This window comes from Leptonychotes weddellii, chromosome 4 (assembly GCF_054177405.1).
Source record: "Leptonychotes weddellii isolate Sample4059 chromosome 4, ASM5417740v2, whole genome shotgun sequence".
In the NCBI taxonomy this organism is placed as follows: Eukaryota; Metazoa; Chordata; class Mammalia; order Carnivora; family Phocidae; genus Leptonychotes; species Leptonychotes weddellii.
In genome coordinates, this window is record NC_138372.1 from 156,117,830 (window position 1) to 156,134,845 (window position 17,016).

At 36.6% G+C, this 17,016-nt stretch overlaps 1 protein-coding gene across 1 annotated transcript in view; it reads right to left on the bottom strand.

Annotated features, from left to right (window-relative positions):
* Positions 1-394: 394 nt before the first annotated feature.
* ATAD2 (ATPase family AAA domain containing 2) overlaps positions 395-17,016 on the bottom strand; it is a 69,234-nt gene continuing 52,612 nt past the window's right edge. The window contains exons 18-26 of the mRNA XM_081817139.1: positions 12,766-12,901; positions 11,570-11,766; positions 10,843-11,002; positions 8,599-8,721; positions 8,329-8,472; positions 6,452-6,847; positions 4,185-4,318; positions 2,626-2,754; positions 395-1,709 (exon numbers count right to left, since the gene is read on the bottom strand). Coding sequence (XP_081673265.1) covers positions 1,665-1,709; positions 2,626-2,754; positions 4,185-4,318; positions 6,452-6,847; positions 8,329-8,472; positions 8,599-8,721; positions 10,843-11,002; positions 11,570-11,766; positions 12,766-12,901 — 1,464 coding nt within the window. The 3' untranslated portion in view covers positions 395-1,664. The remainder of the gene's footprint in view (positions 1,710-2,625; positions 2,755-4,184; positions 4,319-6,451; positions 6,848-8,328; positions 8,473-8,598; positions 8,722-10,842; positions 11,003-11,569; positions 11,767-12,765; positions 12,902-17,016) is intronic.

Consider the following 17,016-nt stretch of genomic DNA (forward strand, 5'->3'; position numbering starts at 1 on the left):
TTTTGTGAATTCTTTAGGATTTTGTACATATAAAATCATGCCATTCGTGATAGCTTTACTTCATCCTTTCCAATCTGGATGCCTTTTATTTCTTCTTCTTGTCTTAATTACTATAGACTGATTGCACTTTTAAGCAAAAAATTTTAATGCAATTTCAGCATGATTTTGAAAGTCTACATAGAAAATGTATACATACTACTTCCCATGTCTGTAGACAGTATATCATGAAAAGGACAGGAAGCACACTAGTCTTTGTAGCTAATGAACATATACCGTATCAACATTCCAGTGTCAACAGCATTTTAAATTATGCATGGTAATAAAACAGATTTCATACTTGTTTTGCACTGGATTATCTTTAGGATATTTTAAATAATGAAGAAATAGAAACAAGTTTGAGAAGCAATTTTTACCTTTAAAATTTATTACAGAAGCTATACATACAAAATGAAATCCTCTAGATACAAAAGATATATCTGGAGTTATAATAAGCTTCAATAAAAATGAGTATGTGTGTATACATAAGTGCAAAAACATATACTGCTTTACATTTTTTCAGTGACTGGCATTGCTTTGTGCCTTATATAAGAGGATATCTATTTGTTAAGGGATCTAAATTCCTGGGTTTTATAAGGCTTTAAATGCAGTATCCAGATAAATCAACAACAAAAGGCAACTCAACTCGGAAACTGTTTTAGAATCCAGAATCTCTCATATGAGATCGTTATCTCCTATTCCCTTGAAGGAAGTTTCCAACTATTTTACAAACTAATATTAGAATGTCTTTGTAAAAAAACAAAACAAGAGAATATGCATGGCAGTGAATGATTTTATTGCTTTAAGAAAGAAATGTATTTTTGGTATCATTAATACAAAATTTATAATATTTATATTTATATAATTGTATATAAAAACTATCTATAGAATATAACCTAATCGCAAATTTAGAAAGATATAGAGTTTTCAAATATAAAACCTTTGTGCTATTAAAAAGATATTGAACAAAGTAGATATTAATACATTTGCTGTATTATCATAAAAATAAACCAAAAAAATATTTAAAATCTTTATTAACCCAAATTAGAATTATAAAAATGTTTATCTAAATTTTGGCATTCAAGTACAGAAGTTGTTCAGGGCCTTCCCACAAATGACCTGAACCCTGGCTTTTAAGTAAATGGGGAGAAAAAGCTAAAGGCAAATAGGAGATGGGCATTGAAAAAAACAAAGAACAAAAGGATGGCAAAGACACAAAGACACGATGGTGAAGTAAGTTTCTAGTCTGATACAAGAAAATATTTTTAGGAAGGAAAAACGTTAAAAGTGCTTAAAACAAAAAAATTTCAATGTCACTAATTACTCTTAAGTGCCATAAAACATTAGTTATCAAAATAACTTTTATTAAGAGTTGGCCATACTTCAACTACTGATACACTACAGAATTACTATTACTACAGTGCCTTGTTCAAATTTCAAATATTTATCAGTTATCTCTGTAATTTATCTTACACATGTACATAAATACCAGAAAAGTTTAAATATTTTTATTTACTATTTTAATCTTTTCCTTAAAGATGCAGGATTTCATCTTGTATCACTTATATGGACATGACAAAAGTGAATTAAATAGCAACTGAATATAAAGAATACTTGATACCATGGCATCATGATCTGGAACAACTGAAGTTTTCTACCTCTTGCTCCATTTTCTAGATAAAGGGTAAAAAGGAAAAATAGTAACTTTCAGTATGAAAAAAGTTAAAGAAACATTACTCTATTGCTATTGTTTTACATCAACCTCAAGAATATTATTAACTCATGTATACATCTGAGAGAGAAAATAGGAATTTAGTTCAGTATTAAGACTATCACCTAAACTGATATCACCAATGGGACTTCATTATTTAAATCCCTCTGAAATAAGTCTGAGATGCAGTCATCTTATGTTAAGTTCAAACAGTTATAATCAAGGCACTAGTGTATTTGTAGATACTAATATTCTGTATTTTATAGGTACTAATATTACATACCTATCATACTATGTAGGTACCACAGTATACTTAGTAGATATACTAATTACTATGTATATTATATACTAGTAGGTACATCAGTATGTACCTCCTAATACATACATTATACTGTAGATACATGGTAAATAGATTTATTATAGATATACTATGTTGTTATAGATATATACTATATTGTTAGTAGTAGGTACATCAGTATGTACCTCCTAATACATACATTATACTGTAGATACATGGTAAATAGATTTATTATAGATATACTATGTTGTTATAGATATATACTATATTGTTATCTATTTTTAAAAATTAGTACTAATGCCCACTATAAAGCAAGATTAAGTAAAGACACATAGGTCTATCTTAAGGCTAACTTGAAAAAGAGCTATGTATCTTCATTAATACACACACAAAATAGAGATTTTTCAATCTACTGATACTACAGTTCCAATGTTTATTGAAGAAACACAAACTAGTGAAGTGCTAGATTTCAAAAAGTACAGAACTCAGTTGTATATAGAAATAATCCATAGTCCATATATTAAAAAATGGTCTTTAAAAATTCTTATAATCTTATAATTTCTTATCTAGATTAGCTTACCTGAATAAGTGTTGTTTTGTCATAGTCCATGCGATACTGATAAATACACTGGCTGATTACTGCATATAAATTTTCCAACTGAAAAATATTGTATTCTTGACTTTTTTTAACAACAGTCTTCAAAAGATTCTAAAAGAAAACATGAGTGTTTACATATGTGAGAGATAAATTCCGTGAGATATTTTAATTTTGAAGATTTGGGGAATTTTTAGCATATAAACCAGAAGAGGGCAGACCAATTACTTGATGAGACATGGTGGCCTCTGAAAGTGGCTCTGATACTTACCGGTAGTTCACTTCACCATCGTTCTAGGATCCTGGCCTCTGCCCTGGGTAACTCCCAACCTAAAAACTATAGCTGAGGAGGTGGCCAATTTCAATTTTAGCCATAAATCTCTATAGACAAATTAAAATATAACCTCAAACTAAATTAATAAGAAAAAAAGCAACATTTTTGCAGGATATTTTATGGCAATGCAAGTACATTATAATGTGAAACAAGAGATAGTACATAAATGATGAACCACCTCACTACTTCAGTTCTTTTTTTTTTTACGATTTATTTATCTATTTTAGAGGAAGTGAGTGAGAGAGCGAGTGAGCGAGGGGCACAAGGCAGAGGGAGAGAGTCTTAAGCAGACTCCCCGCTGAGCGCAGAGCCCAATGTGGGGCTCGACGTGGAGCTCGATCTCACAACCCTGAGATCATGTCCTGAGCCGAAACAGAGAGTGGGACACTTAACAGACTGTGCCACCCAGGCATCCCAGTTCTTTTTCTTAATGACTGAAGTGGACTCACTAGATTTCTGTGATTCTTTAAGTCTGGCCCTACAAGGATATGCCATTACCTCTCAGTTAACAAAAACAAACAAACAAACAAACAAAAAGCCATTATGGTTGAATAAAAACCAAATAAATTGGTCACTGATGATGGTCAGAAAACAATGTATATGGGCACCTGGGTGGCTCAGTTGGTTGAGCATCTGACTCCTGGTTTTGGCTCAGGTCAGGATCTCATGGATTGTGAGACTGAGCCCTGTGACGGGCTCCATGCTCAGCGGGGAGTCTGCTTGAGATTCTCTCCCTCTCCCTACCCCCCATGCTTGCCCTCTGTCTCTAAATAAATAAATAAATCTTTTTTTTTTTTTTAAATGTTTTATTTATTTATTCATTAAAGTCAGAGAGAGAGAGAGAGGCAGAGGCAGAGGGAGAAGCAGGCTCCCCGCCTAGCAGGGAGCCCAATGTGGGACTCGATCCCAGAACCCTGGGATCATGACCCGAGCCGAAGGCAGACGCTTAACCATCTGAGCCACCCAGGCGCCCCTAAATAAATAAATCTTAAAAAAAACCCAAAACAATGTATAGGATCAATAATGCAGACAAGTATGTTACAAACCAGAATATCAACACATTAGCCATCTCCAAACACTGCTTTTATGAGTTATTCTATACCAAGTTCACCCTTTTATAAAAGATCATTATTTATTGCATGAAGTCCATTTCTGGTGGGTTCTGTTACTAATCTGCATACCGAAAGCATTATGATTTCAATTTACATACTTTTAATCGTTCATGGTCCACGACAAGTGAGGGTGTAGGCTGGGAAAGAATTGCCAAAGCCTTTTCAACACTGATGAGCTGCTGTTGTTCTACTTGGGAACGTCTAGCTCGAGTCATTCGCAGAACACACATTTCTAGAATGAAAAGTTAAATAACTATTATGTGGTTCACAGACATTATGTTTAAAAGAAATATTAGGCAGATTAAATAGCAGGACATATTTACTAAAACACAAACACCAACTCTGGTTTATTGGCTCTGCTGTAAGATTAAGATGCTGCCACTTCTACTCTCAAAAAAGAAAGAGAAATACTTCTCAAATGGAGTATTTCAAAGGACCCTCAGCAGGACCCTTTGCACAAGATTACTTCGGCATGAGAGTCCTAGAATGTAAAAGCTGGAAGGGACCTCAGTAATCTAGGAGTTGCAAACTACCACCCATAGGCCCAATCTGCCCTACTGATATAAATAAAGTCTTATTAGAACACAACCATGCCCATTTTACATATGTGTGTCAATGTGGCTTTTCTAACAGAGTTGAGTAGTTGGGACAGAGATTGTACCACTAAATATTTACTATATGTCCCTTTACAGAAAAAGTTTGCCTATCTCTGATCTAGAATAATCTACTCACTGATAAATAAGAAAAATGAGGCCAAGAGAGGTGAAGGGACTTTTTTCTAAGGTCAACTACCTAACTGTTAAGAGCCAGAACAAGAACCCAAATCTGTTGATATGTAAACAAGTACCTATCCCCCATTAAATAGTGTTCTTTAAAAAAAGATGATGAAATAAAAATAAAACAATTCTGAACCCAAACAAAACATACTACATTATATAGCCAGAGATTAACATTTAAAATATCCACATTGAAAAGGCTATATATCCTAGTCTATCCTGCTATGATTACTCAAACACACTAGAACTCATTTCAAGGAAGTCCTTGAAAAAGATTTGCCTACAGTTTATGACACTGAAAAAACAAAAAACAAAACAAAAAAAACAGTCTCATGAACATCCTCATTACTTGTTTTTGACCAAAATGAATTTTTTAACTGTTATCCCTCTTTTTGCTTTGTAAGACTAAATAATGTTTGACTTTTCCAAAACCCAAACAAATCTACTGCTAAAGATCCAAGAAGATCCAGATAGAAGACAATTCTAAATGAAAAACTTTGGTGAAAGGATCATTAGAATAAATATAAATAATCTTGGACTTAACCCCTAAGAGAAATAGTGCAATGATAGTAACATTTGTTCTATATCACTCAGCCAGAATTACAGAAAACTGCTGATTTTGCTTAAAAAGAAGAGGGTATCCTGCCAGTTTTTGAAAACTGTATAGCCAAGCACTTTGCTACGTGCTTTAGATGGATTATTTTATTCAAGTTTCAAAATATTTCATTACCCGACCACTACCTACCCCAATATTGCAGAAGAGAAAAGGGAGACTGACTGGTCAAGACCTTGCCCAAGCTCACAAGTTACTAAGTAGAAGGCTAGGGTTCAAATCCAGGTCTATTTGATGCCACACTGTGCTTTTAACAATAGTGATTTACAAGATCAACAGTTATTAAGTAAAGAAATTGCTATTTTTCCTAATTAACACCTGCATTCTGAAAGACAAGGAAATGGAATTAAATGAGATGGTAATTATTTTAAAATAATTTTAAAAAATTAAAAAATAATTTTATCATTTAAAAACTTTGAGTGAGGGCGCCTGGGTGGCTCAGTCGTTAAGCGTCTGCCTTCAGCTCAGGTCATGATCCCAGGGTCCTGGGATCGAGTCCCGCATCGGGCTCCCTGTTCCGCGGGAAGCCTGCCTCTCCTTCTCCCATTCCCCCTGCTTGTATTCCCTCTCTCGCTGTGTCTCTCTCTGTCAAATAAATAAATAAAATCTTTAAAAAAAAAAAAAAAAACTTTGAGTGAAACATTTTTAAACAATGAATCATGGAACACTACATCAAAAACTAATGATGTACTGTATGGTGACTAACATAACATAATAATTAATTAATTAATTAAAGATTTATTTATTTGAGAGAGAGAGAGAATGAGCAGGGAGGGGCACAGGTAAAGGGAAAGAGAATCCCAAACAGACTTTGAGCTGAGTGCGGAGCCCGATGTGGGGTTCCATCCCACGACCCTGAGATTGCCACCTGGGCCGAAACCAAGAGTCGGACACCCAACCGACTGTGCCACCCAAGTGCCCCAAAACATCTTTTAAAATTAAAATTAGTAAGTTGCTTTAATTGAGAAAGACTTACCTTTTGCTTCATTTTCATCAGAAACATCTATTATCTGACAGCCAGAAGCATCTCCATTGCAAACAATTTTATCTTTCTTCACTTCTGTGCATGCTGTGGTCTTCCCAGATTCTTCAAGTTCATTTTCAATACCACAAATACTTGAATTATTATGCCCCAATTCTATTTTGCTTTCAGAGGCATTTTGGTGCTTCTCATTTTCTTCCACTGAGGACTCTCCTGTGTTTCCAGTCTCATTGTGGTCTACACTTGTATCTTGATTTTCCTCTGTATCACTCTCAATTTTGTCATCTGTGACATTCTGGCTCTCATCTTTCACCTGTGAAATCTTCCTTCGTTTTGTTATGGTGCCTAAGTACCACTTTGACTTTTTGCGGATTTTTCTCTTCAACTGAGCTTCAAAGAATTTAAAGAAAAAGGATTAAAAGAACATTCGACAATTTTCTAAAGTCTAAGTAAGTGAGTGAAAAATACCTCCTGAGATATAAGAGGGTAGAGAGTTTGAGAAACTGCTGTAGTTTTTTATGGTTGGAACACAGAAACAAGGGTAGAGAGTACTGTGAGAAGAAGCTAGAAAGTGGGCAATAACGTGTCCTTCTAAAGAGTTTGGATTTTATCTTGAATAATTTTAAGGAGGGCAATGATATGAACTGTATGATGACCCCATAACAACAATCGCTGTGGCGATGAACTGGAGAAAATGGCCTACACTTACTGAGTGCTCACCACGTGGTGGGGACTCTTCTAAGCTCTTTGTGAACCGACCCCCTGAAATTTCACTTTCACCTGATCAGGGTTGCTACCATTATCAACATTGTTTTACAGATGAAGAAAACTAAGCTATACAGAGCTGAAACATTCTGCCTGGATCAGATACAGAATAACTACACTGTGATATTCTGTTTGGGAGATTCGTCCATACTGTTGCATGTGCTTGAATTTTAGTCATTCTCACTGTTGTATAATAATCCATATTTTCCCATTCTATTGTCGGTGGGCATTTGGGTTGCTCCCAGTTTTGGGCTATTATAAATACTGGTTCTAAGAACATTCTTGTACATGTCTTTCAGTGAACATAATGTATGCAATCCTGCTGGGTGTGTAGCTAGGGAGGGACTGTTTTAAAGGAGACATTGTCCATGTCCTCAATTTCCATATATATACTTGCCCAAAGCTGATTTGACCAAGAGCCGCTGGTAGTACAGATCTCTTGCTCATCTGCCTTCTCATCCTCCCTTTCCCAGCTGCCATCTCCCATTTTTACAAAAGAAGGGCTTACTCTACCTATCTCAAATCACTTACCCCAGGATGGACAAGCATGCAATACAAAAGGTAATGTTCCAACCCCCGCAACAAACACACACACACGCACACAGAATTTTAAAAATTCTGTTTAAAAGCATCTGAGATCTAACAAGACACCGAGGAATTATGATACCAGAATCTGGAAAAACAAATGAATAACTGAGAGTCTAAGAAGCTGAGGAGAGTTGGGACATTCATAGGGCTTAAAGAACAAAAACTGGAATTAAGAGCCTGCCAAGGATGGGAGGCCTTGGGAAAACCCATGGGCTCTGGGTTAGTACCCTCTGGAGTTACACCCTAAGAATAAGGAGGAACAGGAAATAGACTAGAATTTATAGAAATGAAAATCAATTTCAAATCAGTCAATCTGCAGTTAGATGAAGGTGAGCTGGGACTGCAAGTGGCATATCATTATAAACCTGGATTTATTTCAAGAATGCAAACTTGCCTTAACATTAACAAAATCAAGGTAATTTACCACACTGATATAGAGGAAACTAAGGAGAAAGTAACTGGCATCAGTAGAAAATAAAGGCTAGTTTTATAAGTAAAAGTTACCCAAGGGCACTTACCAGGAGTACTACAAGCCACAGGAGTACTAGTTGTCTTGAGTTTTTCATTCTGCTCTGGATCTGATCTTTTATCACCAGCAGAGGTGGAATTTTGCTTTGGCATCACATGATAGTAAGATGGGGCATATTTGGACGAGCTACAACCTTATAAATAGACATGGGATATCAAGTCAAATGTCCAGATTTCAAAATTACATGGAGGATTAATGAAAAGGACTCCATACACTACATCAGAGGCATCTTTTTTCTGATGCTAAATCATTTTCCTACCTCTCTTCTTTCTAGATTCCCGAATTTCTTCACAAAGCTGCTCAAAGTCTTCATCAAGTTCTTCTTTAATTATTGCATAGGCCGTATCTCTTAAAGCACAGGCTCTATGCCTAATAAGACGATCTGAGAAATGAATAAAGAATTCAGTTTTAAAATCTCTCCTTTCAATAATTTACCAAAAATAAGCTCAACATGTTGGGCTAAGATTATAGTCATTAAAATTCCTTTTTTACTTTTACCATGAATAGTAAATGTTACTGGAATTGTATTATTCTATTTTTGCTGTTAATCTAATGTTCTGGACATCCGATTCAATACAGCAGGCTAAACCCAGACAATTTTATTGCTCTGCCCTATCTAGCTCCCCTTGAAATATCAGGGAAAAAAAAAAAATCAATCAACAGCAAGACCATACAACAACATGACAACAACAAAAACAGCAAGGAAGGCTATCGGTGTCGTTAGTGAGCCAGAGATGTAAAAGAATTTTAGAAGATAGAGAGGATGTTATTGCATTGACAGAGAAACTAAATAGACAATTAAATAGCAACCTTACACAGGAAACACTGGAAAAGTCCCTATACTCAGAGTCCAAGCACTGTAAACTAGAATATTCTCTGAGGCAGAGGGCAGATAATAAGTGAATGTAAAACTGCTTGAACAACTGCATCAGTTCCCTCACAGGGAGGTAGGCTATAATATTCATACCCAGGTGAGAGTTGGCAGCAATAGCTAGACTATCAGAAGGATTCTTCAGGGGATTTCTAACATGGCATTTGGGCCCAAAGAAGGGCAAAGGCAAAAGCCTAAGCACTGGTTCCCCAACTGTGGTAGCATCAGTGTCACCTGGAAACTTGTCAGAAATGTAAATTCTCACGTCCTCCCCTACATCTACAGAATCAGGAACCATGGAAATGGGGCCCTGCAAGCGGCATCTTAACAAGCCCTTTAGGAGATGCTGACTGCCCGCTGCAGGCGTACCACTGGTCTAAAGTAGTTTTAGATTGTCACCGTGGGCAGGAGACGTAGCAGCAGCCTGACTGTAGTGATACAGAAAAAGCCCTCAGCATCCAGGGTAAATGCTTCCTTCTTTCTACAATTAGGGGTGTTCTCAGGTTGGCAGCCTGCTCCCCATGGTTAACCTACAGAACCCTGAACTACAGGTTAAAGGCTAGGGGAGGAGAGGGCAGAGGACTGGAAGCAGAACAGTGAGCTTTTCAATTGTTGAAGAAACTCTCAGTAGGTCCCTATGCTAATCGGTCTAATTTATAAACACTACCAACTAGAAAACAGAAAGCCAGTGTACTGGGGGAGAGAGTTAACATAGCAAACAGGACTATTAAAAAAAATTATCCACTGAGAGAGTTAAGGACACTATCCACAAAACAAAAATAGGAAGCTAGGAAAAAGAAGCACTGAAGAAAAATATTTTTGGATAACAGAGTAAGTTTATATCAAGTTGAATATCATTATATATATGAACAAATATATTATTAAAAAAATCCTACTTTATAAATTTTATTTTTTTTAATAGATTGCATAGGTGAGGACAGAATAGGTATATGTATAGAAAAGGTCTAAAAAGATCCCCAAACTTAACAATGTCCACCTCTGGAGAGAGGAAATGGGGGACTTAGTTTTCATTTTTATTGAAGCGTAGTTGACTTATATTAGTTTCAAGTGGACAACACAGTGATTCAACATTTATATACGTTATGAATTGATCACCATAATAAATCTAGAGGGCTTAGTTTTTAAAATATTATTAGCAAGTCGGGGTGCTGGGGTGGCTCAGTCAGTGAAGTGTCCAACTTGGTTTTGGCTCAGGTCATGATCTCAGGGTCCTGGGATGGAACCCCACGTCACGCTCCAGGCTCTGAGAAAATGTTTTCAAACCTTTTTTATTACAGAATGTTTATTTTCCACTTGGGGAAAGAGCACTGATAAACAAAGGAAAGAAGCTAAGTTGTTATGCAATTCTGTGTCTCGTTAGAGGATACACCAAGGAATTGTAAATACAGGTACGCTGCAGTCAAAGAAACCTGCATTCCAATTCTGCTTCTGCCACTTCCTGGCAGTATGACCCCGAGTATGTTTTTTAACCTCTCTAACTTCATTTTGTTCTAAATGGCCCTGTGAATGTAAAATGTTTATATCACCTGGCATAAAGTCAACCCTCACTAAATGTTAGCAGTCCCTGTCCCCCCCGCCCCCGGGGAGGAAAACAAACCCACTAATGCTCACCTCCAGGATCTCTATCTGGATTGTATTCTAAAGCATTACTACAGATTAGATCAATATCACTCAAATAGTCTTTCACAGTCAGATACTTGTGGAGATCAATTTTACTGATTATAGATGAAAGGTCCATTGGTTGCTTTATCACAGTGACATAATCAGGAACCTAAAATTCAAGCAAATGACCAAATCACTAAATTAACTCTGAACATAAAAAAAATCTGAGTCCAGTTGCTCTGCCAGGCAATATAGGGGAGAGAGAATAAATATATAAGAAATAACGATAATGTATTAATATGAAACCTTTGACTCTGTTTAAAGCTGGTTTTGTTTTGTATTTACTCCTGTTCTTGGGCACCTGTATCTCCAGTAATATCTTAGACCTCTTTCCTTATCCAAATGTCACCCATCCTTCAATGTCAACTTAAGACTTCACACTTCACTCTCCAGGTCACTTTAAACCGTGTAGGTCACAATATTATGTAGCCTTAAGTCAATCTTAAATCATGTCTAGAATGTTTGGGTTGGCAGACAAAGTTAACTGGCTACTCTTTGGAGGAAAGGAAAATGCATTACATGGCTTTTAAGTCTCCATGTGCTTAGGACACTACTCGGTATATTCTACATAAAGAAAATAAGCTCAGGGTATAGACAGGGAACCACATAAACAATTCAAATATTCTCTAATTCATTATAGTTTAGAACAAATTTGAGCCAAAGATTAAATCAATACCTCATCAGGGTCAACAGGTTTAGTAAATACTCTGAATCGCTTGTCAATAGCAAGCCTATGTGTAACATTTCTCAAGAAAATCCTCAGTTCTCTAAATGTATCTTCTTCTTGTTCTTCTAGTCGTTTCACTTCTTCTACTGTCAGTGGTCTTGGCTCAGGTGGTGGTGCTACAGGGAGGACCTCCAAGGCCTGCAAAACTTCACACGAACGGAAGATTTTAGTTACTACTCTCCCATCATAGCAAGGGTGACAAATGATTCAAGGGCCAGGCTTTCAGGGGTTATCCTCCTTACATCTGCCAGGAATTAGAGGATTTGAAATACTCAAGTGCTACCATAATCTCTATCGCTAGCTCCCCTCCAGCAACAATTGGTAATTTATTTGTAATGTTAATTCCTAAGTCACTACCTCTGTTCCATTTTAAGATCAATTAAGAGGCTACTAAAACTTTCAAAATGCATTATTTCCAGCACAAGAATATTCTATTAAAAAAAGCTTTTTACGAGTTAATTTCTGAACTAATAAAAAACTGTGGTATGTTTCAAATATAGTAAGTTTAATTTTGTTTAAACAGATATGCACTGAGTATTCAGGATAAAAAAGGAGTATGAGAGTGATGCCCCAATAAATTGGCAATCTATTAAAGGAGTAAGGGACAATTATCACATCATTGTAATGTTATATTAGTAGTATGAAAAAAGTACACTGGGTCATAATGGTAGAAAATTAATTTTGCCTAGATATGTTAAGGAGGAAAAAAATGAATTATAGAAGGACAAGTGGTTCCTTAGGCAGAGATAGGCAATGAGGATAGAAGCATTACTGACAGAGAGCAAGCATAAATGAAATTATGAAAAGACAGGAATATGATGCATGTGGTGTAAAAACAGAGTGTTTGCAAGGAAAGAGATGGGGGAAGGAGGGGAGAACAAAAGTGCCAAAAATGGGCTTGGGAAGACAGGCTGGAGCTTTACTATGAATTCCAGCTGAAATTCTCCATGGACTGGGTCTACAGTAGGAAAGTCCTTGTATGCTTTAAGATCTTTAGTCTACTTTAATGGGAAGCATAGAGATTTGTAAGCAAACCTAACAACTGAGGTTTTGAGTTTGTGTTATTAGAAGATGACAATGCCATTAATATTTTATTCCCACTTTCTCGAAATTATTATACGTTAAACTTTAATAGAGAAACTAACCTGCTTTCTTTTTTGATAAAGGAGGCTTAGCAGCTTGCTTTAGAATTAAATCTTCAAAAAATTTTGTTCGTTCTTCTTTACCAGGTAACTGGACATTGAAAATTTCTCCATAATCACGGATAAATAATTCTTGCACCTTAAAAAAGAAAATACATGCATTATATATGTGTATACATAATACTATGCATATATATCATTCAATGCAACAGTGGGTTATTACACACATATTTTTAATGACCTGAACTGTGTACTAAAGAGATGTTTTTATTAAAACACAGATCTTTTATGTATGCTGGAGTTAGATATAAATCATATATGCAAGAGAGTAGGAGTTAAAAAGTAGGGGATCTTCTTTAAAACTCAAGAATTTTTGGGATCAATTAACTCATATTCACAACCCAAAGTGAGATAGGATAAGAATAAAGGCTAGGGGGCGCCTGGCTGGCTCAGTTGATAGATCATGCAACTCTTGATCTCAGGGTTGTGAGTTTGAGCCTCACTCTGGGTGTAGAAATTACTTAAAAATGAAATCTTTAAAAAGAAATTAAAAAAATAATAATAAAGGCTAGAAAATAACAGGTGCTGGTGAGGATGTAGAGAAATTAGAACCCCTGAGCTGATAGGAATGTTAAAATGGTGCAGCGGCTATGGAAAACACAGAATTACCGTGTAATCTAGTATACAGATCTGAAGAGCTGAAAAAAAACAAAAAACAAACCACCACTCAAACACATACTTGTATACCAATGATCATAGCAGGATTATTCATAGTAGGCAAGAGGTAGAGACAATCCAAATGTTCATCACTAGATGAATGGATAAAAATGTGATATATACATAAAATGGAATATTATTTAACCTTAAAAAGGAGTGAAATTCTAATGCATGCACAAGGATGAACTCTGAAAACATGCTAAGAGAAATAAGCCAGTCATATAAGGACAAATACCATATGAATCCACTTATACAAGGTATGTAAAATAGGTGAATTCACAGAGACAGAAATTTATTGTAACAGAGGTTACTAGAGGTTAGATAAAGGAGGGAATGGGGAGTAATTGTTTAATGGGTATAAAGTTTCTGTCTGGGATGATGAAAAAGTTCTGGAAACAGTGGTGATGGCTGCACAACACTGTGAATATACTCAATGCAATGTACTTGACATCACTGAATCGTACACTTAAAAATGGTTAAAATGGTAAATTTTATGTTATGCATATTTTACTGCCAAAAGAATGGCAAAAGAGATCCCAAAAGGATGTTTCTAAACAACCTCTTAACCTTTTCCACTATTTTTTTAAAAGATTTTATTTATTTGACAGAGAGAGAGCATGAGCGTACAAGTGGGGGGAGGGGCAGAGGGTGAGGGACAAGCAGACTCCCTGCTGAGCAGTGAGCCCGATGTGGGACGATCCCAGGACCCTGAGATCATGACCTGAGCCGAAAGCAGACTTTTAACCGACTGAGCTACCCAGGTGCCCCTCCCCCCACCCAGTATTATTATTAGAGGATAATAATGTTTATTCCTTGTGTGATGCTTACGTACTTTGATTTGGGTATCTTTGATATATAGAAGGTTACATTCATAGCTTCTGCATAACCTGATTTACAGGGTCTTCCATGCTCCCATATATGAAAATGTTCCTAGTATGTTATATGAAGCTTTTCCTATTGCCTCAACATCATTTATGAAATGTCTCTATCTTTGCTAATTGATTTACTAAATTACTATGTAAATAAGAGTCTAATGGAGGGCGCCTGGGTGGCTCAGTTGGTTAAGCGACTGCCTTCGGCTCAGGTCATGATCCTGGAGTCCCGGGATCGAGTCCCACATCGGGCTCCCTGCTCGGCAGGGAGTCTGCTTCTCCCTCTGACCCTCTCATGCTCTCTCTGTCTCATTCTCTCTCTCAGATAAATAAATAAATAAAATCTTTAAAAAAAAAAGAGTCTAATGGATTTTATTACATTAATTTCCCCATGCTGGCCCAAATTCCAGTTTTATTTCTAATTTTGTGGTATGCTTTAATATTTGGTGGGCCAAGAACCTCCTCATAGCTTTTTCAACATTTTTTTGGGAAATTCAAGCACTTTTTCCTTTGACACTGATTTTTAGGATCCTACCTATTTTGCTGGGATTTATACTGGAATTTGTGCCTTTTCCCCCTTCCTGGTGGCCTGGAAGTTATATGCTGTATTTTTTTTTATTGTTATAAGTTTTAACAGATATATCTAAGCTTTTTCTAGCAAACTGTAAGGTTAGTCAATATCTACATATCAGACAAAAATCTGAATGTGCGTTTACTTCCTTATTCTCCTTTGCTATGTCCTTCCTGCCATTATTAAATTCAGACCAAGACCAACTTAGTTTCACATTCCTTAAAATATTTTTTCTATTACAATTTTGTGACAATAAGTTTTACTGTTTTCTTTGTTCACTGCTTGTTATATGCCACTTCTACAAAATAAAAATCCAAGAGAAATAATCGTTTAATAATCAATTCTTTCAGTCAAGGGTTTATGGGTAATAGTTTCTTAGGCATGGCATATTCAAAACTGTCTTTGGGGTGCCTGGGTGGCTCAGTTGGTTAAGCATCTGACTCTTGATTTCGGCTCAGGTCATGATCTCAGGGTTGTGAGATTGAGCCCTGAATCAGACTCTGCGCTAGCTAGGCATGGAGCCTGCTTAGGATTCTCTCTTTCCCTCTTCCCCAGCCTCTCTCCCTAAAAATCTTTGTTTTGTTCTCTCACTCAAATGCTTACTTTGTTGAGAAGAAAATCAAAAGTCTAAAATTATTTTCCTTCAAAACTCTGGAAATAGGGGCGCCTGGGTGGCTCAGTCTTTGGGCGTCTGCCTTCGGCTCAGGTCGTGGTCCCAGGGTCATGGGATCGAGCCCCACATCGGGCTCCCTGCTCCGCGGGAGGCCTGCTTCTCCCTCTCCCTCTGCTTGTGTTCCCTCTCTCATTGTGTCTCTGTCAAATAAATAAATAAAATCTTTAAAAAAAAAAAAAGATTCTCTCCCTCTCCCTCTGCCACTCCCCTCCTCTAAAATAAATGAATAAATCTTAAAAAAAAAAAACTCTGGAAATAAATATTGCTCACTTTTCTCCTTAGTAGCTAGTGTTAACAATGGGAAGGTAGAAGCAATTTGATTTTCAGTCCTTCCTGGTAGTATTCTTTCTCTCAGTAGATTTTAAAATTTTCCTCTGTACTTCTGACATCCTGAAATTTTATCTGGATGTGGGCCTTTTTATTTTTTTTAATTTAATTTAATTATGTTATGTTAGTCACCATACATCATTAGTTTTTGATGTAGTGATCCACGATTCATTGTTTTTGTATAACACCCAGTGCTCCATGCAGTACGTGCCCTCCTTAATACCCTTCACTGGGCCAACCCATCCCTCCGCCCCCCTCCCCTCTAAAACCCTGTTTGTTTCTAGGAGTCCATAGTCTCTCATTGTTCATCTCCCCCTCCGATTCCCCCCGCTTCATTCTCTTAATGTCCTCCTTGCGATTCCTTATGTTCCACAAGTAAGTGAAACCATATGATAATTGACTTTCTCTGCTTGACTTATTTCACTTAGCATAATCTCCTCCAGTCCCATCCATGTTGATGTAAAAGCTGGGTACTCATCCTTTCTGATGGCTGAGTAATATTGCATTGTATATATGGACCACATCTTTATCCATTCATCTGTTGAGGGCATCTCGGCTCTTTCCAAGTTTGGCTATTGCAGACATTGCTATGAACATTGGGGTGCATATGGCCCTTCTTTTCAATACACCTGTGTCTTTGGGGTAAATACCCAGGAGTGCAATTGCTGGGTCATAGGGTACCTCTATTTTTAATTTTTTGAGGAAACCCCACACTGTTTTCCAAAGTGGCTGTACCAACAGTGTAAGAGGGTTCCCCTTTCTCCAACCTCTCCAACATTTGTTGTTTCTTGCCTTGTCAATTTTTGCCATTCTAACTGGTGTAAGGTGGTATCTCAATGTAGTTTTGATTTGAATATCCCTGATGTCTAATGATGAACATTTTTTCATGTGTCTGTTAGCCATTTGTATGTCTTCTTTGGAGAAGTGTCTGTTCATGTCTTCTGCCCATTTTTTGACTTACGTTTTTTGGGTGTTGAGTTTGAGTTCTTTATAGATCTTGGAAATCAGCGCTTTGTCTGTAGTGTCATTTGCAAATATCTTCTCCCATTCTGTGGGTTGCCTCTTTGTTTTGTTGACTGTTTCCTTTGCTGTGC